At 40.9% G+C, this 16,033-nt stretch overlaps 1 protein-coding gene across 8 annotated transcripts in view; it reads left to right on the plus strand.

Moving 5' to 3' along the window:
* Positions 1–16,033, plus strand: part of LOC120936599 (glutathione hydrolase-like YwrD proenzyme) — a 138,440-nt gene that overhangs the window by 84,822 nt on the left and 37,585 nt on the right. For all 8 annotated transcript variants that reach the window (XM_040349070.1, XM_040349075.1, XM_040349072.1 and 5 more), the window contains 3 exons: positions 3,128–3,215; positions 3,366–3,537; positions 14,918–15,080. In XM_040349070.1, coding sequence (XP_040205004.1) covers positions 3,128–3,215; positions 3,366–3,537; positions 14,918–15,080 — 423 coding nt within the window. The remainder of the gene's footprint in view (positions 1–3,127; positions 3,216–3,365; positions 3,538–14,917; positions 15,081–16,033) is intronic.

Consider the following 16,033-nt stretch of genomic DNA (forward strand, 5'->3'; position numbering starts at 1 on the left):
AGGGAGTGCAGAATTATTAGGCAAATTAGTATTTGGACCACATCATCCTCTTTATGCATGTTGTCTTACTCCAAGCTGTATAGGCTTGAAAGCCTACTACCAATTAAGCATATTAGGTGATGTGCATCTCTGTAATGAGAAGGGGTGTGGTCTAATGACATCAACACCCTATATCAGGTGTGCATAATTATTAGTCAACTTCCTTTCCTTTGGCAAAATGGGTCAAAAGAAGGACTTGACAGGCTCAGAAATGTCAAAAATAGTGAGATATCTTGCAGAGGGATGCAGCACTCTTAAAATTGCAAAGCTTCTGAAGCGTGATCATTGAACAATCAAGCGTTTCATTCAAAATAGTCAACAAGGTCGCAAGAAGTGTGTGGAAAAACCAAGGCGCAAAATAACTGCCCATGAACTGAGAAAAGTCAAGCATGCAGCTGCCAAGATGCCACTTGCCACCAGTTTGGCCATATTTCAGAGCTGCAACATCACTGGAGTGCCCAAAAGCACAAGGTGTGCAATACTCAGAGACATGGCCAAGGTAAGAAAGGCTGAAAGACGACGACCACTGAACAAGACACACAAGCTGAAACGTCAAGACTGGGCCAAGAAATATCTCAAGAATGATTTTTCTAAGGTTTTATGGACTGATGAAATGAGAGTGAGTCTTGATGGGCCAGATGGATGGGCCCGTGGCTGGATTGGTAAAGGGCAGAGAGCTCCAGTCCGACTCAGACACCAGCAAGGTGGAGGTGGAGTACTGGTTTGGGCTGGTATCATCAAAGATGAGCTTGTGGGGCCTTTTCGGGTTGAGGATGGAGTCAAGCTCAACTCCCAGTCCTACTGCCAGTTTCTGGAAGACACCTTCTTCAAGCAGTGGCACAGGAAGAAGTCTGCATCCTTCAAGAAAAACATGATTTTCATGCAGGACAATGCTCCATCACACGCGTCCAAGTACTCCACAGCGTGGCTGGCAAGAAAGGGTATAAAAGAAGAAAAACGAATGACATGGCCTCCTTGTTCACCTGATCTGAACCCCATTGAGAACCTGTGGTCCATCATCAAATGTGAGATTTACAAGGAGGAAAAACAGTACACCTCTCTGAACAGTGTCTGGGAGGCTGTGGTTGCTGCTGCACGCAATGTTGATGGTGAACAGATCAAAACACTGACAGAATCCATGGATGTCAGGCTTTTGAGTGTCCTTGCAAAGAAAGGTGGCTATATTGGTCACTGATTTGTTTTTGTTTTGTTTTTGAATGTCAGAAATGTATATTTGTGAATGTTGAGATGTTATATTGGTTCCACTAGTAAAAATAAATAATTGAAATGGGTATATATTTGTTTTTTGTTAAGTTGCCTAATAATTATGCACAGTAATAGTCACCTGCACACACAGATATCCCCCTAAAATAGCTAAAACTAAAAACAAACTAAAAACTACTTCCAAAAATATTCAGCTTTGATATTAATGAGTTTTTTGGGTTCATTGAGAACATGGTTGTTGTTCAATAATAAAATTAATCCTCAAAAATACAACTTGCCTAATAATTCTGCACTCCCTGTAAAGGCAAATCTCCCTAACGGCACAGATGGGGAAAAATTGCAGTTTTAACCATTCTTTACTATTCAAGATGAAAAATAAAATTTTGGTTTTAGATATACTTTAACATTTCTAGATGTTCCTTATTACATATATCATTTTAACTTTTTGATTTCAGGTACACTTTAAAGTAAACATTCAGTCAAATTCTACCTTGGCATAAACCTACTCCCACCCCCATTCTAAGCCCTATAGTAACTACCCTTTAAAGGAAAGATGCCTACACTTTTCTATTCTGAAGGCGCTCAGAAGAGATCCCGCCAACAATGACTGCAATGCCTATGCTTTGACATCACCCTTTGGCTTACTATGAAGCATCCGTTGTCGGATGCCCCTCCTTTACACTGAAGTCGGCACTGGGAGTGTTTATGTGATCGAACTGGAGCACTCTCGGAATAGGAAAGTATAGGCATCTTTCCTTTACAGAATAGTTAGTATAGGGCTTAGAATGAGGTTGGGAGTAGATTTAAGCGTAGTTAGTGTTTGATTGGACTTCTACTTCATGAGTCTGCAGTAGTAAATGAAGACAAATTGCATATATTAATATTCAAACCTATGTTTGGTAAAATAGTTCATTTCATAAAATCCACAAGGAGCTGGCCAAGAAGGCATTCAAAAGCATAGCTGTCCCTATCTTATCTTTTTTTTTTTTTACAAATTAATTTTTTCTCTTCGTAAAAACAGGAGGTATTAAAACAAAGCAGTTGGAAGCATTGCAACAAAACCAAACAAAAAAAGAAAAACCTCTTTAAACTAGTAATTCCAACAGCAGAGACTTTGGCTTGCCCTCCTAGAGACTTCGTTCAGGAATCCCATGGAGAGATAGAGGAGAGATGAGGGGGAGAGGGAGACTGAGCTGCTGATAAAAAGGAGAAGCTAAAGAATCATATGCTGCTGTTTATGCTACTGCCAGAGAATTCAGTGTTCCAGCTGTCCTGCTGCCCAGTATACCACTGACTAAACTTTTTGCTAAAAACTTTGCAGGTTGCCACAAAAAATGGAAACAACCTGTGCATAGCCATTACCGTTGGTCAGCTGAGCCACAAGAGCCAATAATGATTCAGCTTCATGGAACCCATCTCCTTTTTATCTACTACAACACCATTATTTTCCCAGCAAAAAACACTACTGTTGCACTTTGCATCAGCGGGCTTTCAGCAAAGGATGGCTAGTTCCTAAGCCTATCTAGTTTCACTCAGCCTAGCTGGAATATGGACAAGGTGGCAAAGCCACTGGAACTACCCAAGAATGCAATATATTTTCTATGTTTTATTTTATTTTTTATTAAAGCTATAAATGTAGCTTTTTTTTTATTATTTTTTTTTTATTTCAATATTCCAGGCAATAATGATTATTTGGGCTAAGCCATATGAAAAAGATAAAAAGGTTAAGCTTCAATTTATTCCACTTAGGATAGCATAGCTAAAGATGTGCTCTTAGCCCGATGTATTAATATTTTGTGTAACTGTCAGATGCACTGTTGCTCTGATTTGGGGAAAAAAAAAAACCTTTATTTTGTTTCCATAGGGAATAAAAGTTTGGGAACTCCCACCCAACAGCCAAGGAATCATTGTTATAATGGCTTTGAATATATTAGAAAACTTCCCCATCAAAGGTAAAAGAGTTGTTTATAAACTAAATTAACAAAATTCATGTATCTGCTGTTATGATTTGAAATGTTTGCATAATTTTTTCTTTGTTTTTGTGAAATTATGTCTAATTTTAAGTTGTGTCTTTATTAACAATGCATTTTACCTAATTGCAGAGATGGCTCATAACAGTGCTGACTACCTCCATATAACCTGTGAAGCCTTTAAATTAAGTGTCTCCGACGGTCAGTGGTACTGTGCTGACCCTGCAGTTTTTCCGAATCCAACTGAAGACCTCATTAGTAAAGTATATGCTGCAAGACAAACTAACCGTCTAAATTTGCAAAGGTAAGCTTTGTATATAGCAGAGATATTAATACATACAAAAAGAAGCAGTCTGAAAGCAAAAGATAAGTGACTTAAATGGCAATTCTGTTTTACATAAAAAATGGACTTGGACTAGTGGGGCTTCATCAGCTAAAACAACGATTTGCAGTTTTAAATGAATGGGTGTGTATTAGCCTGTATCTGCTTAACAAAATCCAAATCAATGATCTGGATGCATGGTTTGCCCCAAGGACATGAAGGAATGATTTGTATGGCCCTGCCAATTTTTCTAAAGCCTCGTACACACGATCAAATTTTCTGACGGGAATTGTGTGTTGACAGCCTGTTGGCGGAAAATCTGACCGCTTGTACGCTCCATTGGACAATTGTTGTCTGATTTTCCACGGACAAATATTGGATGGCAGGCTTTAAAATTTTCCTTGGACAACGGTCTGTTGTCGGATTTTCTGATCTTGTGTACACAAGTCAATCGGACAAAGGTACAGACACGCATGCTTGGAAGCAATGCTCACCAAACACAACATTAGCAGATGGTGCCCAAAGGGTGGCGCTAAAGAGAGTGGCGTAGTCCCCGCCGCTGTGCATTCTGGGGAGGGGTACTTAAGGGGCAGACACCGTTCTGGCGGGGTCTTCCGATCCCGACCTGAGGGCCCTCCTGGCCTCAGGGATGCGTTGGCAGCCTTTTAGTCTCTGGGCCTGCTAGCCCGCAGCTCCGTTACTGTGAGTAGGCCCAGAAGTTTCTGGGCCCTACTGGTCCAGGGATGGTCCTGTGCTGTCTTCACTGCAGGAAGAAGCTGATCAATTGAGGATTCAATTAGAGGACGCATCCTGGCCAATTTTCCTCACAGTGCAGCCGGTTTGGCTGAAAGATCCTGGCACCGCGAGTTGTGTAATTTTGTAACTTTGCAAGTTGTATGTGCGGTTGCATGGTCCTGTGGCAGAGGACCATGTAGCGACTCAACGGCATTCATCAAGTCTGTGGCAGAGACTTTTTCAAATGAGCTTCGCACAGGCTGCTAGGTCAGTGAGAGAGGCCTATGCGGTAGTCGCTGGATCCAGTGTGGGAACAGTTGTCCTCTGGATCCAAGATCATACCCGCTATCCGCAAAGCAAGGTACCTGAATCTTCCCTAACTCTCTATCCCTCTGACGGAACCTGGTTAAAAAAAAACATTTATAAAAATACATTTATAACTCTTCAAGAAGGACCCCTAGGACAAGCATGGTGAACAGTAAGGTAATGGCAGGCCCAAATCTAAACCAGCAGCTCATTCGGGGGTAGTGTTACACAGTTACTGTATTTTTTACCCACCTGTTTTTTTATGTACAGGTTAGGTTTTCAAGAAAAACTCCAGGAATGTTGTTAGTTTTGAACAGGTCCTGGCAATCATGTCATCTGCCCCTCCTCTCCACCTCAGCCAATCAGAAAATGCCCTGTATTTATTTAAAATAAATATAAGGCTTTCCCAGAGACGCTTGAGTGTGGAAGCGAGCAATGCTCTGTTTAGTGCATCGCATGAGCACCTGCTGGAGGAGGACCCCGTTTATTGTATGTATCATAAACTAAACCTGTGAATTCTAGCTTCAGTATTGACCACATGGAGGTGGCATCTGGATAATCTGTTTAAGCCAAGCTGGCCCAAAGTAAATGTTTAACCTCATTTTTAATCTCATCTCGTTTTCCTGTTTTTAAAGAAAACGTTTTGAATTGTAATGCTGCTATAAATACAAGGTGAACAATTGTAATTCATATGTCAAGAGAATGGCACTTGAGTGCTTATGGGTCACAGAGAATTTCCAACATGTTATGTAGGAATTCATATAAAGAAATCCCTGATGCTTGCAAATCCTTAGATTTCCTGACTGTTTAGTATATGAACCTAAGATATATTGTTGGTATAACTTCTGCTCTCAGAGCTGTAAAGATTTATAGGCGGCGGATGACTTCATGACCACAGCAGGGTCCCCTGTGATACTGGTACCAGTGTGTGTATGTGTACTCTAGATAAAAATGTTTACTTAACTTAACTGACAGGGCTACACCATGGAAATTACATGGTCATAAAAGAGACTTTGGAACCTTTGTACTTTTATTGACCGCCAGAAATCCTCTTTTGCGTTCATCCAAAATATGACACAGCAGTGCCACCTAGGAAGCCACCATTACAAATGATTAATACATCTGGAGATCCCGTGGATCACGTACAACACACCAGCACTGTAACAGTTTTAAATCTGACACACAAACTTTGATTTTATTTTTTTTAAATACAAAAAGATAATATAATATAATATTTTAGATTACATATTAAAGTGTATGTATAGCCAAAACTTCCCAGTGAGGAAATGTCTGTTTCCTGCCCAGAGATGCAAAAGGAAGTTAGAGGAAATTTACCAAATTGAGGGGACAACTGTTCATGGAAAGGGGTTCTTCATTAAAAGAGTTCCCCTTACCTCTTGTTCTGGGGACAACTCTAAAATTCTGGATTTTCTCTCACTTTCTTTCTCAGTGACAATTGCCACCATGACAAATAGAGGGGTAAATAATCCAAATGGGACACAGACTGAAAAAAAAAACATGACAGAGGGTCACTCTATCAGGTGACTCCTCTACTCCATCCAACTTTAAAAAAAAAAAGATACACTTTAAACACCCATATGGTTCCAGTCTTAAAGGGGTTGTAAAGGTACATGTTTTTTCACCTCAATGCATTCTATGCATTAAGGTGAAAAAACATCCAAGGATTAGCGCCCCCCCCCCCCCCCCCAGCCCCCCGTTTACTTACCTGACCCCTCGAAAGTCCAGCGCCGTGAACGCGCTGGCTTCTCTGCTCATTCATTGGTTGATTGATAGCAGTGCAGCCATCGGCTCCCGCTGCTGTCAATCAAATCAATGACGCGGCACGCCGGGGGGCGGAGCCGAGTGATACAGTCGATGGCTATAGCCGCCGGCTGTATCACAGGAGCGTGCCCACAAGCTAACCCCCTTGGGAGAGAGCTTCCCATGAAGGGTGTTAGCTGATGTGGGGAGGAGCTGAGACAGCCACCGAGGGACCCCAGAAGACCAGGATCGCGGCCACTGTGTGCAAAACGAGCTGCACAGTAGAGGTAGGTATGACATGTTTGTTATTTAAGAAAAAAATGGGTCCCTTTAAGTTGTCCTTGGACTGTAAAACAGAACTCCTGCAATCAGTTTTTGAAAATGAAACAAAGATTCTAATTGCTTATTACTATAGACAATAAGAACTTTTCTTGTTATCACATGTTTTATATTCGATCTTTAAGTTGTGTGGTGTTTTCTTTTTTCTTTAAAGCACTAGAAACAGTACTTGCATTGAATGAGGAGTGTCACTTGTGCTGGTGGCTGCTCTGCTCCTACGGCTTTTATGAGTGGAGCAGGAAAAGGACGGGCATAGTCGGCACTTTTGGCAAGCGTTTATGACAGGTCCAGCAGCCAACAGCACAACGGACATTTATCAGTCAATCTAAGTACCATCCTTTGTGCTGATTAACCACTTTAGCCCCAGAAGAATTGGCAGCTCAATGACCATATTTACCACAAATAGAGCTTTCTTTTGGTGGTATTGGATCACCTCTGCAGTTTTTATTTTTTGTGCTATAAACAAAAAAAGAGCAACAGTTTTGAAAAAACTCAATATCTTGTACTTATTGCTGTAATAAATAGACCCAATTTTTTTTTTTTTTAAAGCAAATTTTTTCTTCAGTTTAGGCCGATATGTATTCTACATATTTTTGGAAATAAAAATCGCACAAAGTGTATATTGATTGGTTTGCACAAAAGTTATAGCGTCTACAAAATAGGGAATAGATTTATGCTGCGCAAACTGTTGGCGCTATATACATCCTGTATAATAATAATAATAATAATAATAATGGCATTTTTATTTATTTATTACTAGTAATGGCAGCGATCTGCAATTTTATGGCGGACATATCTGACACTTTTGACACATTTTTGGGACCATTGGCATTTACAGCGATTAGTGCTCTAAATCTGCACTGATTACTGTGTAAATGTCACTGACATGGAAGGGGTTTACACTAGGGGGTCGGTCAATAGTTTAACGGTGTTACCTAATGTGTGTTCTAACTGTAGGGGGAGGGGACTCACTATAGGAGATGACAGAACGTGGTTCCCAGCTTGTAAGAACTTACGATCTGCCTCCCCTCTCCTCTCAGAACAGGGATGCCTCTCGTGCCCACGATCACTCGTGCCCGGCGGTCATCCTGGCACTGTTCTGGTGACAACCATCTAAGAGAGGAACTTCTCTTAATTTGCAGAGATCTGTGAGACAGGAGGTAACATCTTTTCACACCAGTGTTAATTTTGGCATCAAATTTCAATTTAGTCTAAAGCCCCATACACACGGTAGGACTTTTTGACAACAAACTTCAAAATGAGCACGTTTTCAAATAAATCCTACCGTGTGTACGCTCCATCGGACAAACTTTTTTGTTTTTCATCGGACTTTGCAAACGGACAAACTTTTCGGCAACAAAAGTCCTACGGTGCAAAGTCCTATCGTGTGTACAGAAATCATTTTAGTCGCCTAAATCTAATGTGTGTAATTAAATTGTAAATGCATTAGTTAACATTTCTCTACAACTTCCAAACTCATTATATACTGCTGGAGTAAAAAATCTAAGAAGTTATAATTTATGGTATTGAGGTATGAACATGCACTACATACCAGTGTTCATTTTGAAGTCAAATTTCAATTTAGTCTTAAGCCCTGTACACACGGGCCAGAATCGTCAGGAAAACTGAAATTGTTTCCTGACGAGATTCTTGGCAAAAATCTCTTGCCGCCCGAGTGTACAGACACTCCTTTCAAAAGAACCGCGGTTCTTTTGGAAGGCAAGAACACAGTGACGTCATCGCGTACGACGAGCAGGCGCTCGTCACATTCGATGCCGTCGCCGCCATCTTGCTGCACCCTACCTATACCTGGGAAGCTACCGCGCATGCGTCAAAGTCATTTCGGGCATGCGTGGGTTTCCACGACGACAGGTAAGTATACACACTCTCTGGTTTCTCGGCAGGAAAACTGCCTAGAATCTCACGATGAGAAAATAGAGAACATGTTCTCTATTTTTCTCATCTAGATTCTGGGCAGTTTTCTTGTCAAACCTGAAAGCCTCTTAGGCCTCGTACACAGGACCGAGAAACTCAACGGGCGAAACACATCGTTTTGCTCGTCGAGTTTCTTGTGAAGCCATCGAAACTCGACAAGCCGAGTTTCTCCATTCCCGTCAAGGAAATAGAGAACATGCTCTCTTTTTGGCTCGTCGAGTTTCTCGACAGTTTCCTCGACGAAAATGTACACGCGACCGGTTTCCTCAGCAAAAAAATATCTCCCAGCAAGTTTCTTGCTGGTTTTTGCAGAGAAACTCGGTCGTGTGTACGAGGCCTTACACACGCATGGTTTACTCGGCAAGAAAGCTCCGCCAGCAGTTTTCTTGCTGGTTCTTGCCGAGTAAACAGAGCGTGTGTATGAGGCTTTAGTCTTTTGATTAAATGCAGTTTTAGTCGTATTTTATTTCTGGTAAAACTATCGTTCATAATGGAGTAAGCACATTCATCACGCTGTAACAGACAGAAAAGCGCAAATCGTCTTTTACTAACACGGAATCAGCTAAAGCAGCCCAAAGGCGAATGGAACGTCCCCTTTATAGTGCCGTTGTACGTCACCGCGCTTTGCTAGATAATTTTTTAAAAACGATGGTGTGTAGGCAATGTCATTTTAATGATGAAGTTGGGAAAAGGTCGTTTTTTGGACATGCTGAAAAACAACGTTTTTTTTAATGCTGAAAAATTACTCGGCAAGAAAGCTCTGCCAGCAGTTTTCTCGCTGGTTCTTGCAGAGTAAACAGAGCATGTGAACGAGGCTTTAGTCTTTTGATTAAATGCAGTTTTAGTCGTATTTTATTCATCTCAATTGTTTTGAATCGTATTTTAGCCGACTAAAGTAGTATTAATTTAGTTGACTAAAATGTTTTAGTCAACAAAATTAACACTGGTTAACACTGCTGCAATTCGATTTTGATCTGACTTGCAGTGCATTTATGTAGTGCAATTTGGAAACAACTTTAATGCAACTTTGATGAGGTTTGGATATTCTATGGGGCCAAAATCAAATCAATGTAGTACAGGAACCATTTCCAAAATTGAGTTGCATTGATGTGAACGAGCACCATTGAAATGAAAATTCTGTGCAACTCAAGCTGCATCTTCAATTGCACTCCATGTGAACAAAGTCTTATGCCGCGTACACACGACCGTTCTTTATGTCATGTAAAAAAAAACGTTTTTCTCGACGTGATTTGTACATTTTTTTCCCCAGTCGTTAAAGTGTACACATGACCATTTTTCACAACGAGAAAAACTACGAGAAAAAATAGAGCAGGTTCTAAAAAATTTTTAGCCCATTTTTCTCGCCGAGAAAAATGCTCTGGAGCATACACACTACCGTTTTTCACGACCAATTAAAAAAATTGCATTTTTCTCATCATGAAAAACGGTCATGTGTACGCGGCATTAATCATTTCTTACTCTATCCTATACCAAAAAAAGGTTTGGGCTATACATACACTTTAATGAAGAATGCAGCTGCTGGAAAAAGAAAAAGGTCAGAGAGATCATATTCTATTTGTTAAACATTACAAAACATTGTCACCAAATATTGCACAAATAATTAAGTAATATATTAATAGATAATTTAGGGTATATCCCTGAGTTTAGATAAGATCTATTGGATTCATAAAAAAATGCTTCATCTATTCCAGGAGATGGGAACCCCCTTAAAATCCATATTCGACCTTTACACTATCCTTTCTGTTTATTTATACTCACCTGTCAGTGGAATCCCCAGCTGAAAGCTGAATGTGCACGGCGGGAATGAATACACTCTTTATAATCCCACTGTCTGTGTTTATTGGGATGTAATTCTATTGGAATGGTATCGCATTCACAACACACATAGTACACCACGCTAACACACTTTACTGCAAAGCAATGCTCAGGTGTGGGGTCAGGCTAAAATACAAGTATGATAAGTATGCTTTAGTCTGTTTCTTACTTCTATTCAGTGGTGGTGCGTCCATAGAGGGCGCAGAAGCACCGCTCCCTCTCTCCTGCACGCGTCAATCAACAATAGATGTTTATAGCGCAAAAAATAAAAACTACAGAGGTGATCAAATACCACCAAAAGAAATCTCTATTTGTGAGAAACAAAAGGACGCAATTTTTTTTGGGTACAGCGTCGAATGACCGCGTAATTGTCAGTTAAAGCAACGCAGTGCCAAATTGTAAAAAGTACTCTGGTCAGGAAGGGGGTCAAATTTTCCGGGGCTGAAGTGGTTAAGGAAAAGCTGTGAAAAAAGAAATATAGAGAATGTCATTGTAGTTCTTCTTTTTCACACTTGAGAATGCAGCGGCTCACAGCAGGGGGCCAGTGTGTCTCCATTCACCATTTCAAGTCCGATTTCGGCCCGAATTTTGTGCTAAATTCAAACCTGAAACGGACCAAAAGACGCACAGGGCTCCTGTGCAATTCACATTGGAGCCGCTGCAGAGATGTGTGATCGGACTCCATATAGAGCCGGTCACAATCTCCTGCTATGCGAATGGCATGCCGTGAACCCGCATCCAATTCGCACTTGTATGAACCCAGCCTTTAAAGATGTAAAGTGCTGTGAAAAAGTATTTGCCTCCTTCCTGATTTTTTCACATATTTTAACACTTACAGTGCCTTGCAAAAGTATTCACCCCCCTTGGCTTTTTACAATACAGCCTTTAGTTCAATGTTTTTTTATTCTGAATTATTTGTGATGGATCAGAACACAATAGTCTAAATTGAAGTAAAATTAGAAAAAATTATACATAAAACTATTTTTCAGAAATAAAAAAATGATAATTGGCATGTGCGTATGTATTCACCCCGTTTGTTATGAAGCCCATAAAAAGCTCTGGTGCAACCAATTACCTTCAGAAGTCACATAATTTGTGAAATGATGTCCACCTGTGTGCAATCTAATGCCGCGTACAGACGGTCGTTTTTTGTGATGAAAAAAAAACAACGTTTTTGAAAACGTCATTTAAAATGACCGTGTGTGGGGAAACCGTTGTTTTTTGTCTTCTGAAAAACGACCAAAAAAAAATTCGAACATGCCCGAATTTTTTGTGTCATTTTTCAAAACGTCGTTTTTTGTGTCAATTAAAATGATAGTGTGTGGGCAAAACAACGTTTAAAACGACGTTTTTAAACCTGCGCATGCTCAGAAGCAAGTTATGAAGCTAGTTTCAATGCAAAAGAGTGCTGAACGTAACCGCGCTTTGCTAGATCATTTTGAAAAAACGATGCCGTGTAGGCAACGTCGTTTTTGAAAAATGAAGTTTCAAAAACGTTGTTTTATTTCATGATTTAAAACGTCGTTTTTTTTCATCACATAAAACGACCGTCTGTACGCGGCATAAGTGTCACATGATCTGTTATTACATATACACACCTTTTTGAAAGTCCACAGAGGATTCAACACCTAAGCAAGAGGCACTACTAACCAAACACTGCCATGAAGACCAAGGAACTCTCCAAACAAGTAAGGGACAATGTTAAGTACAAGTCAGGGTTAGGTTATAAAAACATATCCAAATCTTTGATAATCCCTTCACCATCAAATCGATCATAACTAAATGGAAAGAACATGGCACAACAGCAAACCTGCCAAGAGACGGCCGCACACCAAAACTCACGGACCGGGCAAGGAGGGTTCCACAGCAGAGCATCTGTACATAGAACAACAATAAGCCATACGCTCCATAGAAATAGAATAGAATAGAAAGCCATTACTTTCAGCAAAAAAAAACGAAATGGCACATTTTGAGTTTGTGAAAAGGCATGTGGGAGACTCCCAAAATGTACGGAGGAAGGTGCTCTGGTCTGATGAGACTAAAATGTTATTTTTTGGTCAACAAAGAAAATACTATGTCTGGCGCAAACCTAACACATCACATCACCCAAAGAACACCATTCCCCCAGTGAAACATGGTGGTGGCAGAATCATGCTGTGGGGAAGTTTTTCAGCAGTCTGGACTGGGAAACTGATCAGAGTTGAGGGAAAGATGGATGGTGCTAAATACAGGGATATTCTTGAGCAAAACCTGTACCACTCTGTGATTTGAGGCTAGGACGGAGGTTCACCTTCCAGCAGGACAATAACCCTAAACACACTGCTAAAGCAACACTTGAGTGGTTTAAGGGGAAACATGTAAATGTGTTGGAATGGCCTAGTCAAAGCCCAGACCTCAATCCAATAGAAAATATGTGGTTAGACTTAAAGATTGCTGTTCACAAGTGCAAACCATCCAACTTGAAGGAGCTGGAGCAGTTTTGCAAGGTGGAATGGGCAAAAATCCCAGTGGTAAGATGTTGCAAGCTCATGGAGACATCCAAAGCGACTTGGAGCTGTGATCGCCGCAAAAGGTGGCTCTACAAAGTATTGACTTTAGGGGGGTAAATAATTATGTACATTTTACCTTTTCTGTTATTTTATTCTATTTGTTTGCTTCACAATAAAAAAAAAATCTTCAAAGTTGTGGGCGTGTTCCGTAAATTAAATGATGCAAATCCTCAAATCCATGTTAATTCCAGGTTTTGAGGTAATAAAACACGAAAAATGCCAATGGGGGTGAATATGTTTGCAAGGCACTGTAAATGATGCAGATCATCAAACTAATTTTAATATTACACAAAGCTAACCCAAGTAAATACAAAATGCAGTTTTTAAATAATGATTTCATTTATTAACCACTTGCCGACCAGTGCAAGCACTTTTACGTCGGCAGAATGGCACGGACAGGCAAATGGGCGTACAGGTACGTCCCTTTAAATTTGCCGATGTGTGGGTGCACGTACGGGACCCACGGACTCGATGTATCCTGCGATCGTGTCACGGAGCAGCAGAACGGGGGGATGCCTGTGTAAACAAGGCACCTCCCTGTTCTGCCTAGTGACGGGACACTGATCGTCTGCTCCCTCACATCGGGAGCAGCGATCAGTGTTGTGTCACAGTAAGCCCCACCCACACACAGTTTAGAATCACTCCCTAGGACACACTTAACCTCTTCCTAGATCCCTAGTGGTTAACTCCTTCCCTGGCAGTCACATTTATACAGTAATCAGTGAATTTTTATAGCACTGATCGCTGTAGAAATGTGAATGGTCCCAAAATAGTGTCAAAAGTGTCCGATGTGTCCGCCATAATGTAGCAGTCACAAAAAAATCGCTGCTCGCCGCCATTACTAATAAAAAAAATGATTAATAAAAATGCCATAAAACTATCCCCTATTTTGTAGACGCTATAACTTTTGGGCAAACCAATAAACACTTATTGCGTTTTTTTTTTGTTTTTTTTTACCAAAAATATATAGAATATGTATCGGCCTAAACTTAGGAAAAAAAATGTTTTTGTTTATAGCGCAAAAAATTAAACCTGCATAGGTGATTAAATACCACCAAAAGAAAGCTTTATTTGTGGGGAATAAAAGGACGGCAAAAGCACGATTGACAGTTAAAGCGACGCATTGCCGAATCGCAAAAAGTGGCCCGGCATTTGGCAGCCAAATCCACCGGGGCTGAAGTGGTTAAGCGAAAAAAGCTGTACAAAGCTGCTCGGCCCTATGTGAGAAAGTAATTGCCCCTAAACCTATTGACTGGTTGTGTCACCCTTGGCAGCAACAACTGCAATCAAGCATTTGCCATAACTTGCAATCAGTCTTTTTTACATCGCTCTGGAGGAATTATGGCACACTCTTCTTTGCAGAATTGTTATAATTCAGTCACACTGATTAGCACTGCAGCTGTGCTGCATGCACTGATCGAATGAAACTTTACCATCAGTTCTTTTCCAGAGGAGTCACTCATTAGTCCTTGCTGAACCGGGCAATTTCTTCTATGGCCAGCTTAAAAACAAGTCAACCATGGCAGTTTCCATAGTTTTATTGTCACTTTTTCACATTAACACTTTTTATTTATTGCATTTATTTATTGAGGCAATGTTCTGTATATTGTGATATGTCATTATTGTATTCATACAGAATTGTATAGTTACTGAAAGGGCCAACAGAGGCAGGAGTGCTGACCAGGTGAGAATCATGGGTTCAGACTAGGGGTCCACTTTACAAACAGACATGGTGATAATGTCTGTTTAATAAAACTATTAAAATGAAATGCATCCATCCAGTCCCAAACAGTGTTATTTATATGTATTCCCATGCACTGACAATTATGTGTTTTGTTCTGAATATACTATATGAGCCTATTTTATGTTGTCTCTCACATTGTACACTTTCTTTCATTCAGGGCATCAGAAACAAATAACCACGGGAACCCATCTAATACAGGAAGTGACACAGTATACTTTACAGTAGTGGATGCGCATGGAAATGCATGCTCATTTATCAACAGCAATTACCAGAATTTTGGTACGGGACTTGTTCCAGAAGGCTGTGGGTTTACACTGCAGGTGAGCAGCATTGTCGATACACTATATTTTGAAATATTGGGCTTGATTTACTTCTAGGAAACCCTGGCTTAGGTTGTGTCCCTACCTACATTTAGACTTTGTTTACATGGGGAGTATATAACCATGGGGGTCCCGGATGTATTCAGATCTGTACATCCACACTGATGTCACGATGGGAGCAGCGTCTATACCCTTGTAACTGCTACATTAAAAGGACTGCCTGCACATTAATGCATGGAACACCCTTGCATCCCAGTGTCAGTAAACACGCCCCTCCACGGGTGTACGGTTATATATGCCCCATGTGAACAAGGCTTAACTGTGTTTTGCAACAGCCTGAGCTTTGTTTATCTTTTCTGTACTCTGTTAGCCAGATTCAAGTAGGTCGCCGCATCTTTAAGGCGGCATAGCGTATCGTATTTACGTAACGCCGCCTTAAGTCAGAGAGGCAAGTACTGTATTCACAAAGCACTTGCCTCTTAACGTACGGCGGCGTAGCGTAAATGGGGCCGGCGTAAGCGCGCCTAATTCAAATGAGGATGGGGGGGGCCTGTTTTATGTTAATGTTTGGTGACCCGACGTGATTGACGTTTTTTACGAACAGCACATGCGCCGTCCGTGTACATATCCCAGTGTGCATTGCTCCAAAGAACGCCGCAAGGACGTATTGGTTTTGACGTGAACGTAAATTACGTCCAGCCCCATTCACGGACGACTTTCAAATTTCAACGCGGGAACGACGGCCATACTTAACATTGGCTAGGCCAGATATTTGTTGGAATAACTTTACGCCGAAAAAAAAGTACGTAAACGACGTAAAAAAAATGCGCCGGGCGCACGTACGTTCGTGAATCGGCGTATCTAGTCATTTACATATTCTACGCTGAACTCAACGGAAGTGCCAATTAGCGGCCAGCGGGAAAATTGCACCCTAAGATACGACGGCGTAGGAG

Source organism: Rana temporaria, chromosome 4 (assembly GCF_905171775.1).
Source record: "Rana temporaria chromosome 4, aRanTem1.1, whole genome shotgun sequence".
NCBI classification, from domain to species: domain Eukaryota; kingdom Metazoa; phylum Chordata; class Amphibia; order Anura; family Ranidae; genus Rana; species Rana temporaria.